The 13520-nt window shown below is 38.2% G+C and overlaps 1 protein-coding gene and 1 pseudogene across 2 annotated transcripts in view; both read left to right on the top strand.

Moving 5' to 3' along the window:
• The window catches only part of ZNF652 (zinc finger protein 652), a 62679-nt gene that overhangs the window by 44607 nt on the left and 4552 nt on the right, over window positions 1–13520 (top strand). The window contains exons 2-5 of the mRNA XM_079134281.1: window positions 1049–2209; window positions 4614–4761; window positions 5109–5224; window positions 5678–5822. Of these exons, the coding sequence (XP_078990407.1) occupies window positions 1304–2209; window positions 4614–4761; window positions 5109–5224; window positions 5678–5822 (1315 nt within the window). The 5' untranslated portion in view covers window positions 1049–1303. The remainder of the gene's footprint in view (window positions 1–1048; window positions 2210–4613; window positions 4762–5108; window positions 5225–5677; window positions 5823–13520) is intronic.
• LOC306657868 (prolyl-tRNA synthetase associated domain-containing protein 1-like) lies at window positions 12475–13386 on the top strand (annotated as a pseudogene). The gene has a single exon. The product of its transcript is annotated as a prolyl-tRNA synthetase associated domain-containing protein 1-like (transcript).

Raw genomic sequence — 13520 nt, 5'->3', positions numbered from 1 at the left:
AGCAAATAGTGTGCCCTTCTAGTCTTTTTTTTTTTAATGGATGGTTTTATTTTTCTTGGAACCATATCAACCTGATGGTTACTGTTTCTTAGAATTTAGACTTCTGTGCAACTGACACATGAAAAAAAATCACAGTTATTGAATAGATCTAGTGAGTCTTGCAGACAACAAATTTTAAAATACTTAACAACTTTGAAGTCGCTCTATTTTTTTTTTTTCCGGTACCCAGGATTGAACTCAGGGGAACTCAACCACTGAGCCACATCCCCAGCCTTTTTTGTATTTTATTTAGAGATAGGGTCTCACTGAGTGCTTAGCACCTCATCATTGTTGAGGCTGGCTTTGAACTCAGGATCCTCCTGCCTCAGCCTCTCAAGCCACTGAATACGGGCGAGCGCCACTGTGCCTGGCTGAAGTCCCTCTGTTAATTCTGAAAACAATTATATCTATATCTAGTTTATAAATTTATTTAAAACCAGGGGTATTTTCTTTTCCTTTTATGGTTATGTCAATTAGTTGCTTTATTTCCATGATTTCCAAGGCCTGTCTCACCACCCTTTTTCTTGGACTCCCACTGTGGTTGATATGGTCACTGATGCTAAAAGAAAGCCTGCTCATTTGAAGCTCCCGAGTGTTTCAGCATTATGTAATGACTGTAGACTCTGTGCAGACACAGGCCTTGGATTCTGCCATGTCAGTGTGCCCACAGTATGTGGGGTAACAAATGCCATGCATTAGTAGCTGTATATTCATCAGATTCATACTGTATGATAGGCACTGCCCTAAGCTCTGTGGATATCTCGGTAAACTGTAGTTGTGGCTCTTGCCGGTCATAGAACTTACATCCTAACAGAAAATGTTTGTAAGCCAGTGAAATAATGGCCTATGCTGAACCATTCAAGCAGTACAAAGCATTGTATATGTAAGGGGTTTAATAATTTTAAAATATGTTTGTTATATTTTTAACTTTCAGTTATATCATTGTGATAAATGCCATAAAAAGGAAATGGTGATATCTGATTTTTTTCCTCTTTGTTTCTCTTTACAGATAAGATGCTCCAAGTTCCTTGCAGCTCTCTTCAGAAGAAAATCACCTGTGCTCTGCTCTTGCCATAATACCAAACCTTTTTTCTTATGTTTTGGTGCTGTGACACTGGAAGAATTGCATACAGTTTCCAGGAATATCTTTTTTTCATTTAAGTAATTCTCTGTGGATGGAAAAAGATTTGAGTCCTAATTATTACCTTGTTTTAAAGTTAATTCTCTGTAATCTGAACTGCTTAATAAATTGGGCCACTTACCAATGAGCCACACAGCCAGTTCTTGTCAGGAACTGGTTGAAAACAGTGCTGTGCATGTAGCAGGGATGGCACAAGAAGATAGCCGCCGAGGTCAAGTGCCATCTACTTTTTATCATGGTGCCAACCAAGAACTTGACTTGTCCACCAAAGTGTACAAAAGGGAATCAGGAAGTCCTTATTCTGTGTTAGTGGACACCAAGATGAGCAAACCGCATCTCCATGAGACGGAGGAACAGCCATATTTCAGGGAGACAAGAGCAGTGTCTGATGTGCACGCTGTCAAAGAAGACCGGGAGAATTCTGATGACTCGGAAGAGGAGGAGGAAGAGGAGGAAGTCTCTTACAAAAGGGAGCAGATCATAGTGGAGGTAAACCTTAATAATCAAACATTAAATGTATCTAAAGGGGAAAAGGGTGTCTCTTCTCAGTCCAAAGAGACTCCTGTTCTTAAGACGAGCAGTGAGGAGGAAGAGGAAGAGAGTGAGGAAGAGGCCACAGATGACAGCAACGACTACGGAGAGAACGAAAGGCAGAAGAAAAAGGAGAAGATAGTGGAGAAAGTCAATGTTACACAAAGGCGAACACGGAGAGCTGCCTCTGTTGCCGCAGCTACCACTTCCCCTACTCCCAGAGCTACGAGAGGGCGTAGGAAGAGTGTAGAGCCACCTAAGCGTAAGAAGCGGGCCACAAAGGAGCCCAAAGCACCAGTCCAGAAAGCTAAGTGTGAAGAGAAAGAGACTCTGACCTGTGAGAAGTGCCCCAGGGTGTTTAATACTCGCTGGTACCTGGAGAAGCACATGAACGTTACTCACAGGCGCATGCAGATCTGTGATAAATGTGGCAAGAAGTTTGTCCTGGAAAGTGAGCTGTCCCTTCACCAGCAAACAGACTGTGAAAAAAACATTCAGGTAGGTCTTATCACCGAGAGGGCAAACTTTCCAGGATAGAACCTGGCTATTCAGATTCATCTGGTATCTGCCCAAGAGAATAAATACAATAGGAGGCTGAAGGGACAGATTTCACCAATTTATCATTTTAGAAGCTCCTGCTTGGGTGTTTTCAAAACCGAGGCTTAACATTGTATTTCAAAAGCATTACATTTAACTGATGCTGGACTAGCGGGAACCCAGGTACACTGGAAGGGGGATCTGTTATAGATGATTGACCAGGACGTAAAGTCAACATCGACTTTGCATTGAGATTCACTCTGTTGTAGGACGTGTGATATAATTCATTCTGGCATCTTTTCTGTCAAGGTGGGAAACATTGAGTAAAGGTCAGAAGTAGAGAAAGGTCCCTTTCTATTTAAAAGGATGCCAGAATCTAGTGCAGCTGATGGGGACAAAAACCATAATGACGCAGACCGGTGGAAATGGAAGACCTCCAGGAGTGAGTTTGCTTTTTACCAGTGGAGAAATGACAACACTAAATTTGTCAAGAGGCTGAGCCCATGGGAATATGCAAACTTTACACAGAGCTTGAGTTGGTTGGAAATGTCGCCCACCTGGCGATAGGGTTACGTAATGCTACTGTACAGTATTGTTAAGGTGACAAAACATGGTATTCAAACCAGGCTGGAGTCTTGAAAGGACTGTACATGGTAGGTTAAGAGATGTGCTAATTATATTATGTTGTGTGGATTGCAGCTATATTGTTTGCATATTAATGGAAGTTAATAAAAGGTAAGTCTCTGAAAGTCTCTGTAAGATGTATACAATAGAATATTTTATGCTGTATTTAAGCTAACCTTTTAAAAGATAAATTGTTCTGCTTTTTTGGGGGGGAGTGCTGTTCATGTGGTAGTCACTTTTAATTTTCGCTTTTCTTCTATTGCTTTTAATCAGCTGAAGTCATCGCCTTACTTTAAAGAGAATTTTTAAAACTATAAGTTATATTTGCTAAAGATCTACTGTTCTTTTGTTTATCAATTGTAATTTGATCTTGTCACACGGTAAATAAAAGAAGCAGCAGCTGTGGCTCCTCTATCCTACAGCAACTGCCAGTGCCCTCTCGAGGGTGTGAATTGGTGGAGGAGTTTCAGGCCAGCGGAAAGGTGATGCTGCACCCTAGGGGTCAGAATTGGATTGCATGATTCATGACTAAAAAGGTGTTCCTGATCTTTCCTTATAGGATGTTTTGCTTAACTTTGCTTTTAATTACAGGATAGAAAGCATTTTAAAAATCCTGTGTGTGTGTGTGTGTGTGTGTGTGTGTGTGTAACTTGCCTTGCTATTCCTCATCACGGTATGTTTAAACTTGTGTTTAAAGTTCGCAGAGTCTGCTAAATGAACTTTCTTCACATTCCTGAAGAACACTGCTTTGTTCTTACATATAGATCGTAATCCCAGTGACCTGGTAACAAGTGAAAAATCAAAACCCTGCCCTACAAGATGTCTTATGGGAGTGGTTTGTCCTTTTTTAGAGCATTATCTAGCCAGGGACTTATCTTTCAACTCTTCTCAGAGTTCTTGTTTCCTGCAGTGACAGTAGTGTTCAGAGATCTTTATTTGCAGAAAATATAACTTGTTTTCTAAGTATTACAAAGTCCAGTGATTACCAAGAACTTTTTGGTACTGTTTTTCTTTAACCAGAAATATTTTATTTTGATGCTCTATTCTAAGTTTCATGACATAAGAGACTAGACAGTGTGGTGTCTTTCCTATAGATACATGTAAGAGAGATCTGGACAAGGTTATAGCGGAAAAGGGGGAATGATGCTAACAGTTTAGAGGTTATATTAACTTCAGCCAGAGGGAAATGTTTAATAGAGTAAATTAGATTTGGGAAAATATAATAAAATCTCATTTGTTAATGAGGATTTCAAATGAATTGTCTAAGGTACAAAAATATTTTTATACTTCTGCAGATCTAATAACCATTGCTACATGTTGTTTTTATCTTATTTTTATTTGTGCTAATTTAAAATTAATTTGTGTTCTCTGATAAATGCCTATTAACTGCATGGTGCCTCATGTGTTGGAGGCAGCCACCCTTGGTAATCCATGGACTAAATAAACCTGAAGATTCTTTTTGTAGGTACAATACTTACTTGATATTAGTGAAATTTTCCATTTCTTGTTTTACTTTTTGCCATTATTATCATACTCCTAAAGGGTCTCTGAACGATGCATCTTGGAAAGTAGAACATACAGATGTTGGTGTTGGAATCTGGACTCCACGGTGGAATAGCATTTGTCTAGATTCTGGCCTTGTACTGTGAATCTAAAGCACATCCATTTCATCTGCCAGGAGACCAGTATGACTTTCTGCAAACACTAGTAAATAAAAATTATTTCTATTTATCCTGCTCAGTGTGTTTCCTGTAACAAATCATTCAAGAAACTCTGGTCCCTTCATGAACATATCAAGATTGTCCATGGATATGCAGAAAAGAAATTTTCCTGTGAAATTTGTGAGAAGAAATTTTATACTATGGCTCACGTGCGGAAACACATGGTTGGTAAGTTTTTTCTGCTTCTCTCACACCTATAATTTCCCCCTTGTTCTTTGGTGTGCTTTATGCTCTGGATTGGGCAAGATATGTATAACTGCTGTACTTTAATCAGTTTTGACATGTTGAGACTAAATACAGCATGTTTTCAGTAAGCATCACCAAATTGGACGGTGTAGTTCTCCACACCCAGATTTCTTTTTTAACTTTGTTATTTATTTTTCTCTTCAGAACATTACTATTAAAGTGTCACAAAAAAGAGTGTAAAATTTAAGATGGCATAATTGCCTACATGTCTTTCAACTTTGAGCTTTTCAGTGGAATTATTTTGAGTGTAAGTATGTTCTATGTTGCAGCACACACGAAAGACATGCCATTTACATGTGAAACCTGTGGAAAGTCTTTTAAACGCAGTATGTCACTCAAGGTGCACTCCTTGCAACATTCTGGAGAGAAGCCCTTCAGATGTGAGGTAAGGACTATGCCACCCATAGGCCAGGCCTGGGGCTAAGGTTGTACAGATGGTGTAGCAGTGAGAGTGAGGTGCTGAGGCACAAGGCACATGGCCACATGCCACAGAAGTGCAGAGGCACATTGAGCTTTGCGTGCGCTCTCACAGCCAGGAAGAGAAACATCTATTTAACACATGGTTAACTCTCTTAGGTTAACTTGGGAATAGCATGTAATGACTTATTTTTCCTTTCTCAGTGATTCAGAGAAGTTGAGTATGCTCCAATAATAATTATATGGGAAAAATCCCCTTTTATTCACAACTCAGCTGCAGAAACATAGCAAAGCCAAGTAGCTGACACAAGCAGGTTCTATTTTGAGTATGAGAAATAGACCTAATGTCAGAGATTGTGTTAAGGTGGGCTCAGGTAAAGCTGTGCTTGGCATTCAAAAATCTCCACTGTGTCCAATGCAGAACTGTGACGAAAGGTTTCAGTACAAGTACCAGCTACGTTCCCACATGAGCATCCACATTGGGCACAAACAGTTCATGTGCCAGTGGTGTGGCAAGGATTTCAATATGAAGCAGTACTTCGACGAACACATGAAAACACACACTGGTAAGGATTTCTTGGGAAAGGTACAGATTTGTCTCAAACATTTGTTGATAAGCACCTGTGGGTCTGCTTTATTTTAATTCTGAACCACAAATTTTCATCCTGTGAAAAAAACCTCATTTTAAATAAACTCAATTATGTAAAAATATAGATTTGTGGTATGGAAAAATTTGGCTTTCATAACTATTTTAAAAAGGTTTATTTGTGACTGCCTTTCAACTGTAGGTTTATTTAAGGAAGCAGGTTCTTGTGGTTTAGGAACTTCTGAAATCTTTTTTTGTATATATACATGTTATTTTTCTAAGAAAGGGTTCTGGGTCTTAAAAATTGGAGGACACTTACTGCTTCAAGTAATGACCCTCCAGTATTCCCAAAGGTTGATTAACTTATCAAAATTTGCTGCCTTTCAGGAACACATCCATTAAATGAAGCTAAATAGATTTTAATCACTTTTTGTTTTTAGGGACGTATGCTTCATAGCATACCTTTGAACCCTGTCACCACTTGATTATCCAGATTCCAGGGAACTGACTAAATTAATAACTCCCTTAAAAATACTATCATTAATCAAAATTTTTAAAAATGCTATCATTATTTGCAGTGTGAACTTGATGTTCTGGGATTACCCATCTTTGCACAAATTGAAGAGCATGAAACATTTTTAGGTTTCTAAATGAAATCTAATCAACAGAGTAACAGAACTAGAAAGAACCATAGGAGATGATCTTGTTTAGCCTGCTGTTCTTTTTGCTTAACTAGTGGTGAGGAAATTCTGCCCATGACTGGATCTCTTTAGTTCCCATTTCTCTGTTGAAGTTCAAAGAAAAATGCCTGCCTGGTAGCTTTCTTTCTCATTCAGAACAGAGCACCCTCAGATGGTAAGTATTAGGTTAGATAAAATCATGAAATGAGTTTATTTAGTTACATTAGACCTCAAAAATGATAACAACTGAAGACATAACTCATAATCATAAAGATCAGGATCTATCAGAGTATTTAACAGAGTCTCCTCTTATAATTTAGTGGCTCCTAGATAGGCTCTTAGTTCTAATTGAGTCTCTTTTAGGATTCAGTTTTTTTTGTTACTTGGCAGGAAACTATGGAACTATAACAAAACATAAGTGTTTTGACAGCAGAAATTGTGTTGCATTCACACACGGTGGTCAGCACAAAGGTGCTTGGTAAATGTTGCACTATTGAAAAGAGCACCCCCCACCCCTGCACTTAAGTTTCTGCCTCTGCATCCACCTTTTCCCCGCATGTCTCCCTGCATGTACTTCTTGGTCCTCTCTCCTTTTCCATTTTTCTTTCTTTCCTCCCCTTTATCTTTCTACTTATTCTTCAGACCTTTAAATGTCTATAATATGAAACCAAAGTGTGTATTTTGTAAGTATTTTAGTTATTAAATAAAAATTTTTGTTAAATATTCTTCTTTGACCAAATAGCAAGCTGAACATTTCCTATTTTTTTCCTAAAGGAATGCAATTCACTTAAATTTTTATCTTTCTCCTTAAATGAGTAATATATATGGGGCACAGTGGAGTTTGCCTATAACCCCAGCAACTCAGGGGGCTGAGACAGGAGGATAACAAGCCGAGGCCAGCCTTAGCAATTTAACAAGCCCCTCAGCAATTTAGCAAGACTCTGTCTCAAAATAAAATATTTAAAAAAGGGTTGGGTGTGGCTCAATGGTAAAGTGTCCCTGGGTTCAATCCCCTATTCCACCCCTTGAAAAAAAAAGTAATATACACTTATTAAATTATCAGAAACTATGAAAATCACAAAATAAAAATATAATTTTTGGTGAGTATGGTAGTACACAACTGTAATCCCAGTGACTCAGGAAGTTGAGGCAGGAGATTCACAGGTTTGAGGCCAGCCTGGGCAACTTAATGGGACCCTGTCTCCAAAAAAAGAAAAAAAAAAAAGCTGGGGATGGAGCTTGGTGGTAAAGCTCCTCTAGATTCAATCTCCAGTACCAATAAAATAAAATAAAATAAAATAAAATCTTACCACCAAGAAATGACCACTGTTAATGTTATAGCATGCATCCATTTTTTTTAAAATGTTCTTCTGATTCTTTTTTTTTTTTTTTTGTGGTGCTGGGGATTGAACCTAGAGCCTTGTGCTTGCGAGGCAGGCACTCTACCAACTGAGCTATCTCCCCAGCCCTCTTCTGATTCTTAATGCACACAAACATAAGTAGTATGCATATGTGTTTTTGTGTTGTTATGCACAGTAATAAAACAAGGGACTGGGTATGGCTCAGTGGTAGAGTATGTGCTTAGCGTGTAGGAGGCCCCACGTTCAATCCCTAGAAATAAAGTAAAGTAAAGTAAAGTAAAATAAAATAAAATAAAATAAAATAAAAGTCTTTATACTCTATTATAACCTGTTTTTTTCACACTATGTCATGTCATTATAGCAATGTAATTTAAATCTCTATACAATATTTCTCTTTATAAATTTGCTGTAAGAGTAGCTATTATTTATTATTGTACATAAATGCCAGGCATTACATACATGATCTCATTTAATCAATAAAATCTTTACAACAGTCCTATAAAATAAAGGATGTTTTTCCATTTGGTTAGCTAGTTCCTGTTATAAAACTGTTATAAATAATAGAATGATAAACAACCTTGTAGCTACATATCCATGATTATTTACCTAGGATCGATCCTGGAAATTAAATCGAGTTCCGATTTTTAGGGCAAAGAGTGTACAACATTTTTGACTTGGCCTATATTGCAGAATAGCTTGCTCCCACTAACTGTGCATGAAAATCTCCATTTCCCCCACCCTTCTTTTTTTTTGGTTTGGTTTGGTTTGTTACTAGGGTTTAAACCCAACAGTATTTATCCACTGAGCCACATCCCAGCCCTCTTTTATTTTGGGACAGGGCCTTGCTAAGTTGCTGAGGCTGGCTTTGAACTTGTGATTCTCCTGCTCAGCCTCCTGAGCCTCTGGGATTATAGGCATGCACCACTGTGCCTGGTTCCCCACCACCACCACCACTTCTAACTGTATTTCTCATGTGAAGTGGTTTCTTGTATTAATTTGTATTTAATTAATATTAAATAATTAAATATTAAGTAACATTAAATAAGATTAGACATTTTTGTATGCATATTATCAGTGTGTTTTCTTTTCTGAATTGTTTTGTGCCTTTTCTGTTCTCATCTTTCCGTTGCAGTGTTTGACTTTTATTGTTTATAATAGCTCTTTATATAGTAAATATGTTAGACCTTGTTTAAGACTTATACTGAAACACTTCCACTGGTCTGTCATCTTCCTTACAGTATTGTTTGTAATACTTAAATTGGGAAAAGCAGCTGGATGGTGGAGTTGGACAAGCCTGGCCCCTGCTGCTCACTAGAAGAATTACATAGCATATATAGGCCTCTGGTTCCTTGGCATCGAGTAAGAATGACAGGGGAATCAGAGGGTAGCAGGGAAGGGTTAGCTGTAGAGAAGAAAAAGGAGCTGGCATGGTGGTACACACCTGTATTCCTGTTGACTCAGAGAAGGCTGAGGCAGGAAGATCACAAGTTCAAGGATGACCTCAACAGTTTAACACGACCCTCAGCAACTTAGCAAGACCCTTTCTCAAAATAAAAAATAAAAAATGCTGGTAAAGCACTTCAGTGGTAAAGCACCCCCAGGTTCAATCACAGTACCAAACAGAAAAAAAAAGAAAGAAGTCATTTAAGGCTGGATGAAACTATATTTAGAGACAACAACATATTTTGATGGACATTAAGGCCATTGTGAAGACTGACATTCAGTGGGCTATTTCTTTGTAGTTAAAGAGAAGTGAAACACAACTAATCTAGGGAAGCTAACCAGCCACAAGGCAGGGCTTCCTAGTATGGTGTGGACATGGGTTGAGTTCAGAGTAGAACACTTGCTGATTCTCCTTGTATTGGGCACAGTGCCTTATGCCTAGGGACACAAGGATAAAAACCTGGTTCCTGCCCTCAGGAGCCTACAGTCTGATGAATGATAATGGTGATGATGGCGATAATAATAAGAGTATCTAAAATGAATTGGATGTCTACTATTACCACATACTACTCTAAACATTTACACTTATGTATTATAATAACCTATTAGGTAGGTTATTATCTTTATTTTTCAGATGAGGAAGCTTAGGTTCAGGGATTGAAAAACTTGTCCAAGGCAATATGACTCCAAGTCACCCACTTAATGATTGTGATATAAATTTAATGAAGCAAGATAACAGGACATCATGAGTGTAGAAAGCACCACTCCAGGATCTGATTATCAGCTTCCAGGATTCGTCAGAGTACCCAAGGAGCTCGGGATCAGAGGAAATGATATGTGCTAAAGAGTTCTAATAATATGCAAATAAAATTGCCAGTCTGTTAATTTATGAATGGCAGATAGTTTTGCCTAGTACTAGGGATTGAATCCAGTGGCTCTCTACCACTGACCTACATCCCAGTCCTTTTAATTTTTTAATTTTGAAAGAGTGTGAGAGGGTCTTGCTGAGTTGCTGAGACTGGCCATGAACTTGCAATCCTCCTGCCTCAGCCTCCTGAGTCACTGGGATGACAGGTGTGCACCATCACACTGACTAGTTCAGAATTCTTAGTGCTCTTTAGTCAGAATAGTCTTTGCCTAAGGAAAAATCTATATTAGAAGCTAAGTTATAATCAGAATATTGTCAGGAACAGAGAAACAAGGAAGGCAACTGAATGATCTTAATGGTGACTGCTATACATAATTGAATCCCAGAAGCCATCAGTTGAAAGACAAAATTTATTTACTGTTAAGGAAATGCTATAAATTAAACAATGACATGCCATTGATTATAAAGTATATGCCAATTTCAAAGATCTTAAAACATGGGGGGAGAGGTATATCTTAAATTAAATATTTATTAAGAGTTTATTAAATGGGGCTACTGTGGTAAGCAAGCCTGAGATATGAGATAGTTCCTGAGCCCATGGAGCTGTTGGTCAGGCTCAGGGGCAGGTGAACAAGGCATGCAGTTTGGCCTTAAAAGCACAGGGAGGAGTGAGGGGCAGGGAATCTGATCAGCATAATACTAAAGAGCATCGAGCAGGGATCAGATCACAAGGAACTCCTTAGGCCTTGTGAAATATTTTGAACTTTATTTTAAGGACAGTGAAAAGAGAATGATTTTAAACAGTATGTGACACAACTCTCTGAGAGTTCTGTCTGGCAACAGTGTGGAGAGAGGACTAGAGGCGGAGAGCAGGAACAGAGATGATGAAACCGGTCAAGTGGCTGTTGTGTAATCCAGGTAACAAATGTGATGATATGAACTATGGTAATGCAGTGGATGAAATTATGGCCATGGACAAGGCAGAGTCAAAGGTACTAGGTGATTGATTGGATATTGATAGTGTGGGAGCAAAGAATCAAGGGTTAGTCCTAGATTTGTGGCTTGATACTATTTTTAAGGTAGGGAATAGTGGAGGGAGGAGCAGGTTTTTAGGTAGGATAATGAACTTAATTTTGCATTTGTTAGTTTTGAGACACCTCTAAAATACTCAAGTGGAGATACCGGTAAGCCGTTTGAAAAGTGAGCTTAAAGCTCAAGAAAAAGATTTAGGTTAGATATGTGGATGCATGTTCCTAATGCTCATTTTTTTGGCCAGTTCATTCTTTCCTTTGAACAGTGCAAAAGACAGCTAGCCAGATTCTTGCTCTTTTGATCTTTCCTGTAGCTTGTCTTTCTTTTCCTTGTAAGTCTTACAGTTAGGTCAGCTTTATTAGGTATAGCTCTGCATATTAATAATATACATGCTCTTCTAGTTACTTTTAATGAAGTTAGCTGCTCCTATACATTCTAGTAACCAAATGTTGCCAAGGAATGTTATACAAGTGGTTGATTTTCTTTTCTTTTTTTTTTTTTTTTGGTACTGGGAATTGAACCCAGGGGTGCATTACCACTGAGCCACATCCCCAGCCCTTTTTATATTTTATTTAGAGACAGGGTCTCATTAAGTTGCTGAAACTGGCTTTGAACTTGAAATCTTCATGCCTCAGCCTCCCAAACCACTGGGATTTTAAGCTTGTGCCACCATGCCTAGCTAGGTGATTGATTTTAAATGTTACATTTTAGCCAGTTATTACATTTTATCCTCCTGACTTGGGAGGCTGAGGCAGGAGGATCACAGGTTGGTAAAAAGGATCAATTTTAATTTGAATCATGGGTAGTAGGCTAGTTCTAATTGATTTTGGTCTTTCTCTGGGAAATCATTTATGGCCTAGGAGACTATACATGAGAGATGATTAGAGAGATCCACCCACAGCAGAAAGTTAAATGTCTACTTATTCAATAAAAGTTCAGTCAATGCCACCTGTTTGTGAATAAAGCAGTGTACTCAGTAGTGGTCAGTGAATCAAGTGGTAAGTGCCCAGCATAAAACCTGATTGCTTCTCTTTTGAATACCTAGTTACAGAGTATCTCAGTTTATACTCTAAAAGTAGAAAATGTTTAAGACTGAAAATGATTCAACTTCAAATATAAAGCAGAACACAGGAAAAGAAAATAGTCATGTCCAACTTCAGCATTGCATATAAGCAGTGACTGCTTAAAGATTGTTTTCTGTTCACATAAATAAATGATTCTTTAAAAATAAATAAATAAGCCTCAGGATGTCGGCATGGCGGCGAAATGGCGGGCTCTGAGTTGCGTGCGGCGCTGGAGCAACGGCTCGGCGCCCTTGCCATCCGCACGGAGGTCGTCGAGCACCCCGAGGTGTTTACAGTTGAAGAAATGATGCCTCATATCCAGCATTTGAAAGGAGCACATAGTAAAAACCTGTTTCTTAAAGACAAAAAGAAAAAAAAAACTATTGGCTGGTGACAGTTCTTCATGATAGACAAATTAATTTAAATGATCTTGCCAAAAAGTTAGGTGTTGGGAGTGGAGGTCTGCGACTTGCTGATGAAACAGTCATGCTAGAAAAACTGAAAGTTGGTCAAGGCTGTGCCACACCTCTGGCACTCTTCTGTGATGACGGAGATGTAAAATTTGTTCTGGATTCTGCTTTTCTGGAGGGTGGACATGAAAAGGTATACTTTCATCCAATGACCAATGCTGCAACCATGGGATTGAGCCCTGAAGATTTCCTCAGATTTGTGAAGATGACAGGACATGATCCCATAATACTAAATTTTGATAAAAATTTATGTTCAGAATAATTGTATTTCTGAAAGCTTTCTTGTAATTTTATATTTTAAAAAATATATTTACATTACTGTAAGATTTACTGACTCTCTGAAGAATTCAGGCCTAGAAGAAAATGGGCCTGGGTGGTGAAAGTAAGGACATCAAGTTTTTATTTTATTTTTGGTACACCCTATTTTATCTCCCCCCCACTTTTTTTCCTGGTAATTTTCAAAAGAACTGAAAGTGGGTACTAGGATGAGGGAACAGAGAAGAGAAAGGGAAGATATGGGAGGGGAAAAAATGACCATATCATATAGTTAAATTGCATGTATGTACAAATATATAACAATTCACTATTCTATATTTATAATACACTAATAAAAAAAGTGGTAGTAGTAAAAAATAAATAAATAAATATGAGGAGTGAGTTGTACTTGGTTCTACTCTGATCTATTAAGTTGCAATTTGGGGGGACTCTTTTATGACTAGAATATAAAATGCCATGAAGAGAAGTGATAATCTCCTTTTTA

The sequence above is a fragment of the Sciurus vulgaris genome (genome assembly GCF_902686455.1).
Source record: "Sciurus vulgaris genome assembly, chromosome: 3".
NCBI classification, from domain to species: Eukaryota; Metazoa; Chordata; class Mammalia; order Rodentia; family Sciuridae; genus Sciurus; species Sciurus vulgaris.
The sequence above is the reverse complement of the archived record's forward strand: the minus strand, read 5'-3'. Positions and strand labels throughout refer to the sequence as shown.